At 29.8% G+C, this 10,403-nt stretch overlaps 1 protein-coding gene across 1 annotated transcript; it reads right to left on the reverse strand.

The window, feature by feature from the left end:
- Window positions 1-3,419: 3,419 nt before the first annotated feature.
- Window positions 3,420-6,731, reverse strand: LOC135129351 (uncharacterized). The gene is made up of 7 exons (XM_064056500.1): window positions 6,559-6,731; window positions 6,361-6,454; window positions 6,221-6,311; window positions 6,016-6,167; window positions 5,389-5,454; window positions 4,413-4,466; window positions 3,420-3,519 (listed from the first exon to the last, which is right to left on the reverse strand). The coding sequence occupies exons 1-6, from the start codon at window positions 6,642-6,644 to the stop codon at window positions 4,434-4,436; spliced, it is 522 nt and encodes a 173-aa protein (XP_063912570.1). The 5' UTR covers window positions 6,645-6,731; the 3' UTR covers window positions 3,420-3,519; window positions 4,413-4,433.
- Window positions 6,732-10,403: the final 3,672 nt, after the last annotated feature.

Below are 10,403 nucleotides of genomic sequence, written 5' to 3' on the forward strand. Positions count from 1 at the left end.
TTAGGCTCCTTCCGACAACACACAGTACCGACGATTAAATTTTTATACCAGGCTGAAAGTATTAATAAAAAAAAATTATAACAAATTATTTTGCCTTTACAAAAAAAAATACCAAACTTAGCAAATTCACCAACTTTTAGTGCATCTTCATAGAATCTATCATTATATTTTATAGGAAATAACACGGAATTTAATATTTTTAGTTGCTAGTAAGCAAAAAATAAATTAGCTTTACTATCAAATTTTACAATAATTATCTAAAAAAATTATTTTATTATATTACTTTTAAGTTATGAGATGTGATCTGCCCTAAATCAATGTGGCTCATGACGAAAGCCTATCGTTTAGTATATAATATTAATAAGTGTTTATTTAAAAAAAAAAAAACTAGTAAACGCTAGGCTCTCCTGCACGTGAAGAAAAAGCACGAGACGATCAAATTATGTTTATTTATAACTGATAATGTGGGCTCCTTTTTTTTAATAGTTTTTAAAAAAAATAATTCCTTAAAAAATAAAAATTTTTGAAGTAAATATTTAATTATATAAATATAAATTCATAATGAAAGTTTGACAGATTTATCAAATTTCGTTATTAATATTAATGAAAACTATCTTAGTATTACACCTTTATCAAAAAATATATAAATTTATCAATTTTAAAATATTACTAAACATATAATTCATATTGTTTACTATTAGTTAAAACTTATTTTTAAGATATTTATTTATTACAACAATAATTAATTTTCCTCAAAAAAATTTGATTGTTTTTAGTCCAACCATTGTTGACTTAGCTACTTTGAAATATTTACTACATACTGCTTACAGTAACTATTATACTTTTAGGAAGTTAATTTTTTTATATTTATAGTTTTAATAAAAATTATGCCTTGTGATGCCATTATGATTGCCATATTTTAAAATATTTGCGTTATTGAAAAAAATGTATGCTCAGAAGGGAAAAAATTATGCCTAGATTTTCATTAAGAATCCTTATTCTCCCTATTATATAGATTACGTATTGTAAGCCGACCATCTTTGAGTTACATTAAACATGAGCTATGCGCCTATAACATTATAGTAAACCTTTACATTTCCTAGTTGTAAAGATTTTTTATAAAGCAGTTGACATACTCGCTCTGGTGGTTTTTAATTAAGTTTTTATATAAACGTATTTCAGCAAAAAAGAATTGTTTAATTGTAAAGACTTAAAATAAAGCATGACCATTCTTGCTCTGGATATTTCTACAATATTTTATTCCAGTACTCTTAAAATTTATAGTTTTTTAAACAAAATAGGTGCTATTCTTGTTTTTAATATTCCTACAAAAATTAGTTAAATGTATTTTAATAATAATTTTAACATTACTAATTGTAAAGTTCTTTTTTTAATAAGCAGTTGATATTTTAGCTTCGGTCACTATTAGTTCTTCTCTAACCTTTTTTAATTTTCAAGAATTTTTTTTGTATTTAACGTCAATCTTAATAGTAAATATTTTCTCACTAGAAAAAGTAGAACTTCATTGCAAAGCTATTAAGTTAAAATTTACATCAGCTACTTATGAGGACGTGTTATTTTCAGTTTACGCAATTTAGTTTTAAAAATTGCATTAAAAAGCGAATTTAACCAACAATAGTATATAGAAACAAAATTTAAAAGTGCTCCTATACTAAACATTTCATTTTATTATAAAATATAGTTAGTCAGAACACAGAAATGTTAAAAAAATTAATTTAGTTGCACTTTTAAGGTTTATTCAGGATACCTGTAACAAAAAGATAACCATCTCTAATATAAAACATTTATACCAAAAAAGGATTCTGATAGATGTCGATACTAATTTTGATTGGTTCTTCAAACTCGTTTTTACACGATAGAATAATTTGGTGGTGATTTTGGTTTTGGAGCTCTTCGTATCTGACTTTTTTAGTTAAATACCACAAAGATTTTAAAGTAAAACCCAACTCAAAGCTTTATTCTACTATTACTTTTTTGCATTTTTCATTTTTATCTAATTTTTATATTCTTTCATTTAATATGTATTTATTTTTTTCTTTTTGTTAACTTAGGTCATATAAAATTTTTATTAAACTGTTTTCTTAAAAACTAGAGTTGATGCTTACTATGGCATGATGAGGAGTATCTTACATGCTAATAATTGTCTTAAGGCCCATACTTAATGTAAGCAAGAGAAAAACTAAATAAAATATAAACTAACACGAAATCAATATATTTTTAGTTCAGTGGGACCTATCCGATATTGACCTTTAATAATACCAGCTTTAATTTGAAATACATTAAGAAACTTTAACTGGAAGAAAGTTTTTATTAGTAAAAAACCTAGTTTTTCAGCAAAAATAAGTTTGTAGCTGACTTATATTTAGCTGTAATAACCTTTTAAAAATACGAGAATGCTTTGCGGTGAGTGGCACTACATGATAACTCGCCGTACAACACTTATTTAAAGGTTATAGCTATGAATTAATAGAAATAACATTAACAATATCCAAAATGACTTTAGAGCTTTAAACCTAATCATACCGAACACAAACATGGAAAACATCTAAAAAACATCCTTTAATAATCCAACCTACTCTTCAAAATTGTAAAAAATCATCTTCATACAAAAATAACAATAAAGATTGTTTTCTACTGTACAGTATTACACTTACTGCTTGCGGGAATGCAACTGGTTATCACAAACTACGATACGATATGTAAATTGTGAAAAAAAAAATCCTATAACTAATTCGGAAGACACCGCAAAACGGTAACCATAAATAAAACTGGAAGGTAACTACTGGCACACGCATCGAATGCTAAAAAATAAAGAATAATATATTTCTCAGAAAGATATATCCCATTTTTTAGAAATGACTAAAGTCAGTTTCCAATTTAAAACCATACTGTTTCTTGGTATAGAGAAGATTCCCTCTAGTGCCCTGGCTGAGTATACTATATTTTATCTTGATCTTTACACAAATATCTTTTTTTTATATCTTAAATTTTTAATAAAAAATATATACTTTTTATTGCTCTACAAGTAAATATTTAACATAAATAACATTTTTTTCGTAATAAAATATGTTTAAAACCTAAAAATCCTTCATGTTCGGGGAATACTACTAGTGAAATCTATAATAGTCGAGGGCCTTCTAGTAATTGAGAGCCGCTTAAAAGTTGACTCTTATTAAAATCTTCTTCCATTCATTAGGCAAACTTGTCACATTTGCGTAAATAAAGTAAAACTCTCTTAAATAAAATGCGTAGCAAACTTTATAAAAGTTTATGAAGTAAACGTTGCCGATTCGCAAAGCACCAGCTTTTCTTTACTAAATACTTCCTAGTGACGTTGTAAGGTTTATTAAGTTCGGTAATGGTAGCTCATAAATTTTTTAATAAAAACTTTGAAAATATAAAAAATATAACTTTATTAGTAGTAATATACGAATATATAAACGCCTTAAACTGGTAAAATCCAAAATTCTTTATAAACCAAATGCTCCAAAAAGAACCCTTCATATAAAAATAGTTAATATTTTTATAATTTTTATCTATAAACTCTAAAACTATTTATTCAGATACTGCATAAATTTCCACGAAACCCTTTGGACCACATATACCAATTAAAAAAATACTATTAAATATTTACAACAATAATATTACATGCACGTTATCATTATCAAACATTTCAGTTATCCTAAAAAATCATTATACAATAGGTAAACGCGTGTGCAAAATTATTAATAAGATACTGAATAGCAAAAGTATTAAATTGTTTCATATTAACTTTTTTTATGAAAATTATTACGCTTATACTCATTATAGTTTTTGTTATTATTCTTGAAAAATAATATCACTTTAATATAAAAAGAGTAAAAAAAAAACTTTTTTTAATGTATTTATTTATAAAAAATTAATACTTTCTAGTTATTATAAAACTTTTAAATAAAAATTATAAAACTTTTCTTTAAATAATTCATATAAAAAAATCTTTGTGCTTATTAATAAAAAAAAACTTTTTTAATATTTTTCTCGTAAAATATTATAAATAGAATAAAATTTTAATAATAATTTTCTTCTACTTCTTTTTATTTATAAACTTATACATAAAAACAATTTAAACTTTTAATTAATGACAAGATGTACATTATTTTTAAAACTTCTAATAAATGAGTTAAAAAATATTACACACGTATTAATAATTATATATAAACTTTCTGCTTAACAAATACATACTAAACTTTATTTATTACTCTTAATTCTTTTTCTTATATAACGTATAAAATATTTTATAAATATAAAATTTTATATAAAATTATATAAAAATTATAATAAAGCACTATTTTATAAATTTTATTATTAAACTAATTATATTATTAATAATTTAAATATTCGAAATAACTTACCTGTTACTAATAAACCTTCTCTCATCGAGTAAGTCGGCCAAATATACTTGCTTTCTGTAACAAAAAAAATATTAATATACATGAAATATAATCAAAACTTCCTTTAATGTATAAAATAATTACATTAAACTTAATAAAAGTATAGTAATTAAAAACTTAGAACTAGTAGTTTATAATTTTTTTTAATTAAAGTAAACTATTCAATAATAAATTTTTAAATTATAATAAAAACAACAAAAACAATATCAAAAAATCAATCAACACAAGAAAAATCAGTTAAACTAATAAAAATCCAAAATTTTTCAAATGTTTTAAATTTTTCTACATAAACTGCTTGTAATATTTTTATTATAGTCATTAATGATACATTAAGCTTCTCTACGGCGTTATAAAACTGGTATATATAATTATAGTAAACAAACAAAAAATAACTAAAAAATTAAGGCAATCCAAAAAAGTTGTCAAGTCTGCTAAACTTTCAAATAATTAAAAACAAGAGAGCAACACTTGCAAAACGTTTTTATATAAAAACTTCAAAGGCAGGAAAAGCAAACCAGGAAGATGTTGGAAAAATTGTGTAGCCATCCAACCGGTTATAAAATGTGAAAGCAAAAAAAAATACGAAGGCGGGAAATAAATTGTTGAGTTAAGGGCGGGAACATGTAAGCGTTTTTATAAAACAATTTAAAGATAGAAGCTTATACAACTATTAATTTATATCTCTAACAGAAAATTCTTATTAATTCACTAAAAAATAAATTTTTACAGTAAATAAGAAAGTAAAAAAATATAAAACAACTTTATCAAAGTAATAAGTTGCAAAAAATGATAAATCAAAGTACAGATTATATACATCAATAACGAAAGGTTAATATCAATAAATTTATATAAGTATTTGTAAGTAAAATAAATAAATATTAAAATTTATAGCTAAAAAATAATAAACGACAATAATTATAGGAAAATTAAAATAAACGTTTTTATGATCTGCTTCCTCAGGCCGATTTTCCTTAAACTGCTCAGAAGAAGTGCGGACGTCGTGCTAAACAAATATATGATAAAGTAAAAAAATAATATAGTTAGAAAACTAAAAAAAATTGGGTAAATGTGAATAAATATAAAATAAATAGAAATTATTAGTATATAAAAAGTTTATTAATAGCTATAAACAGATTACAATAAAGTAGAATATATAAACATATTTATATACAAAAATATTTAAAAAAGTTATTTCTATAAACTAAAAAAGCATAAATATAAATGATTATTTAATATTATAATAATAATAATACTGTAATAATACCAATATTATAATAAAAACTAATATAATTATAAATATTAATACTATGTAGTTAAGTAAAAAAGCTAGAACTATAAATGTATATATAATAATTATAGTAATACTAATATTTATACAAAATCTGATAAAATTATATATATTGATATTATATATTATAATGTAATAGCTATTAACAACATATAGTAGCAGTGAAGTTCTTTAGTAATATAAATTTTTAAAAATTCTTAAAGTTATATATTTAACTAAAAAAAATATAAAAAATTTCCACTATAGATCACTACTAATAAAATAATAATAAAGAACCTGAAACCACCACTTATCTTCGCTTTTATTTTCTTTAACACTATAAGAAATTCTCGATTTAATACTTTTATGGTCCTCAAAAGTATCATCATCCTCAAGGGATAAATCCTTTGAAAGACGGGAGAGGATGTCCCCCGAGTCATCCAACTTATCTATTAAAGAAGGAGTAAAAGTAAAAAAGTTATTATTGTAAATAAACAACTACCAGATTCGCGAATTCGTGAAAGAACAGAACGTTTGGTTGGAATATTTAATAACTGAAAAATAACTCTTTTGTCATTTCGAATATTTTTTTTCTAAAATACATATGCGAACAAAGAACTCAGTTAAAATTAAGCTAAAAACTTTTTTAGGCCAAGTAGAAGAAGGAGCTGAATGACTTGAATTTTTACGTTCGGCTTGCATCAAACTTTGTAGCTTTGACTTAGTTAAAGGAAACCTAAATAATTTTACATATGAAATCTTCTATGTAAAAAGTCACAACAATAAATTCTATAAATCATAAGAGTGGTATATTTAAAATAAATAACTAAAAAAGAATACTTTTTGTCCTTTTTAAATTGTACGTGTCCATTACTATCTACAATCAGGGCCGGACTCTTAGCTGGAAGTTTATCACTAACAAGCATTATTATAAATATAGCAAAAAAAGACAAACCAACCAAATAAAGTTAAAACTAAAAAAAATAAGGAAAAATAAGTTAAATCTGCAAAGCCAAAACAAAAGGGATGGCTGAATTTGTCAAGGATGAAAAAAAGAAAGCCATTGGTAAGCATCAAATTATACACTTTTGGTTTTAGTCTCGGTACCAAATTAGCTTTGTTGTTTCAATTAATAAATGCAGTAGCAAATCAAAGGCCCCGTGTTGGAGCATAAATCGCACTTCTTAAATATTAAAGATTTCCTTTACGAACGTTTTATTTACCAGCCAAGGGCCCTTGTCAGTAACTGCAGCTTACAATCCCCCCAGAAGACCACTTATTACCTCAGATCTTGATGTCCTTTATATAAATTGTTTCTCAGTTGTATGTGGGTACCTTAACCGCACCCGCCCGAACAGCCGTGTCGATACCCAAACGGCCGAATCCTCGGAACTTACACCGAGGAGCGCGGACCGCATGCCTTAGAACCACAGTACTCAACGCACATGACGAAGACAGGTATATCAGACATACTAGATACCGTTGTTTTGAAATTATTCATATTTCAAGGCAATGGAAACTCTTTACGAACTCTCGTTGGATCATCCTCCAGTTCTGCTTTATTTAAGAGAAGAAAAGGAGCTGAGGGCATATACCAGAACTTTAACGAACTGGTCTTAATACTACGAGTCTCTTGATATAACCTTTTCAACATCCTCCGCGCTCACCTTGCTTGACGTTGTTTTTGCTGAATTTGAGGGAGCTTTGACCATGGCGTGGCCTACCATACTGCCTAGTCAACACGTGAAGTTGAGTTCCGCTCTAACTGCTTGCCTGGTGAATTGAAGGCCCTTATCTGCAAGGCGGCCACGCCATAATTGAGTTACCAAGGTGTCACAACGTCCCGAAATTAAATTAGCGCTTAATAGGCTACACGGGCGCATAAGGAAAGAGCTGCTGGCGTACCATAACCGATTGTGGGTTACAAAGTTAAGTAATTTTTTTTCGGATGAGAACGGTAACGGTCGCGACTCTTTCTGGAAGTTTATTAGGAAATCCAAAAACCGCGCGCGTTCACCATTACCTACTATGCGAAACGACGATTCCGTGACTGAAAATGATGCTGACAAAGAGACACTTTTCGCCGCTCCCTTCGCTACTAGTTTTGTGCCACCTGCTTATTTAGTGGCTGATGAAGGGCTTTGTGAAAAATTCCTTCCTGACGCCTGGGAACAGCTTGATCCAAGCACCATGGTCGAAATCGTAGAGATCCTTAACGCTTTAATGAGGCGTAAGAAACCTAGCCCGGCGGTATCACTAACGTGATGTTAAAAAATTTATAAATGGTGGCGGTAAAACGCTTTTGCTGCCTCATCAACTCAACGATGGCTCTCGGCACCTTCCCATTGCGCTGGAAGACGACAACTGTTGTGATGCTCCTGAAGGCACCACGACCAGCATCTAAGTCAAGCAAACAAAGACCTATCAATCTCTTGTCGGCCTTTGGCAAAGTAGCGGAGGCGAACGTATTGCGCCGATTAAAAGCATTTGTTGACGCAAGCCACGCCCCGCCAGAGTTCCAACTCGGATTTCGACAAGGACATTATAACTCAACAACTTCTTCACTGAGAGAGTGGATGACTCTGCCTTCAATTTAAAGACAACAGGCGCAGGCTTTCGTGATGTTAGGAAAGCGTTTGACCGAATTTAGCTTAAGGGCTTGCCTCACAAATTGCGCGCCCATAGCCCATTCTAATATTCTTTTTAACATGATCAAATCTTAACAAATACAACTTCTTAGATACGTGTGGGCGACACGCGGGCACCCCTAAGACCACTATTAGCTGGAGCCCCCCAAGTAGGTCTTTTATCACCCCTACTTTTTGCATTATATGTACGCGCCGTGCCGCAGCCTGATGGTCTCTACAAGCAAATTGCCTTATATTCGGTGACACGGCGATTTACTCCTCGTCACTGTCCTATTGCGCCAGCACCTGCAGCGCTACCTAGTGACGCTTGCCAACTGCTGTCATCTTTGGAAATTTACTATTAATGCGGAAAAGAGAACCCTTTTTATCACAAAGAAGCGCACTACACCACTACCGCTGCTAACCTTTGAAAATAAGGTAATTTTTCGGTGTCCTCAAGTGAAATACTTGGGGTTATTATTGACAGTAGCTCTCTTGGTGGCCGCACGTAAACTACATTGCGGCGAAGGTCCAGGCGGTGGTTAATTCTTTATCCTTTACTTTTTACCCGAAGTAAACTCTCGCTGCACAACAAAGGACGCTTATATGTGTCGTACATCCGACCGACATGACATGCGCGTTTACTGCCTGAGCCTTTAAGCACCGGAAATAGTCTCTTCGCTTCAGGTGAGACAAAAGAAGCTGCTACGATTATGACGGGCGCGCAGTGGTTTGTTCGCAATGATGCTTTACATAAAGTCCTCCAGATTTGAACTTATGGGTAAAGTTTTTCGACGCAATGCTATCGCCACCTACGATCGGCTCAGCCAGCACACCAATCGATTACTGATAGATGATCTGGGTCGGCGAATGCTATCGCTGAGCGCGCAATGGATTCTAAATATATAATATAGATTCGGGTTATTTTTAATATATGAATATAAGCTTGCTATAACAAAAACTTAACAGGGCTCCTCTTTTCTAAGTGAGGAGCTTAATCGGGGAGGCCTGCCTGGCAGTGATGCTGGTCGGTATCGCCATAAGTTCTTGTGCTTAAGGCTGCCCCTCCCAATAATGGTCTTTAGCGGTTTTCCACCACACTAGGTCGAATGACGGGAATCCTGGCCCGCTATTTTCCGTTTTTTTAGTCATTCTGGACAGTCGTTATAGCTCTATAAAGAGGACCCCCGCAGAAGAGGAGAATTCAGATTATGCGGCTTAAGGTCTCTTACGAAGACCGGAAAACAATCTTAGAGCTAATATGTACGCTATCGCCCTGTTGAGAGCTCGTAAATCCGGTGCTTTCTTTTACTACCCGTTTGAGCATCAGAAAATTATCATAGCAAAAAAAAGCGACTGTGTTGTTTGTTTAGCCCTTTTGTACCCGTAATTGTGGCATCCATAAATAGAGTTTACAGACCGGCCCACCACATATTCCGTTGTGTTATCCCATTATTTATATGAGCGAATTTCACAGATATAAGCTTACTTATAAACGATAGTCGCTTCGAGCAAGTGTAAGTCCAATAAAAAAAAAATAGTTATATATGTTTCTCACGACATAAAAAAAATTTCTTTTATAAAAAGATTGTAAGCGTTTTAATTAAAATATTACTTTTGCGGAGTTGCGATGAAGTGTTGGTTTAAATATTGGCTTACTAAATATAAACTTAAATAATTAATTTTATTGCTTTGACGGTTAATTTTATAACCAAGTCTTTTACAACTTTTCCTTAAGTCAAAGTACTACGGGATAAATATTGTTAGAGGAAATCATTATCATAATGATAAAAAATAGATCAAAGCGGGGAAATAACAAAAAAAAAAAGATCATCCTTAATAAAACCGTGTACACTCCTCACTCATAAATAATATAAAACTATTGAAAGTTATATAGAACGTGGGATGCCTCCAATACTTTTTATTTTTAATATTAATAGAACTTTATATTTTATAAGATAACTGCAATAAATTAGAATTAAGGTTGAAGATGGTTTAAAAAATTTGGAAAGCGAATCAAATAACAAAAGAATCCAGTGAAGTTAATTCCACTCAACA

This window comes from Zophobas morio, unplaced genomic scaffold (genome assembly GCF_036711695.1).
Source record: "Zophobas morio isolate AGI-343-1 ecotype UQ-CSIRO unplaced genomic scaffold, CSIRO_AGI_Zmor_V1 ptg000015l, whole genome shotgun sequence".
Classification (NCBI taxonomy): domain Eukaryota; kingdom Metazoa; phylum Arthropoda; class Insecta; order Coleoptera; family Tenebrionidae; genus Zophobas; species Zophobas morio.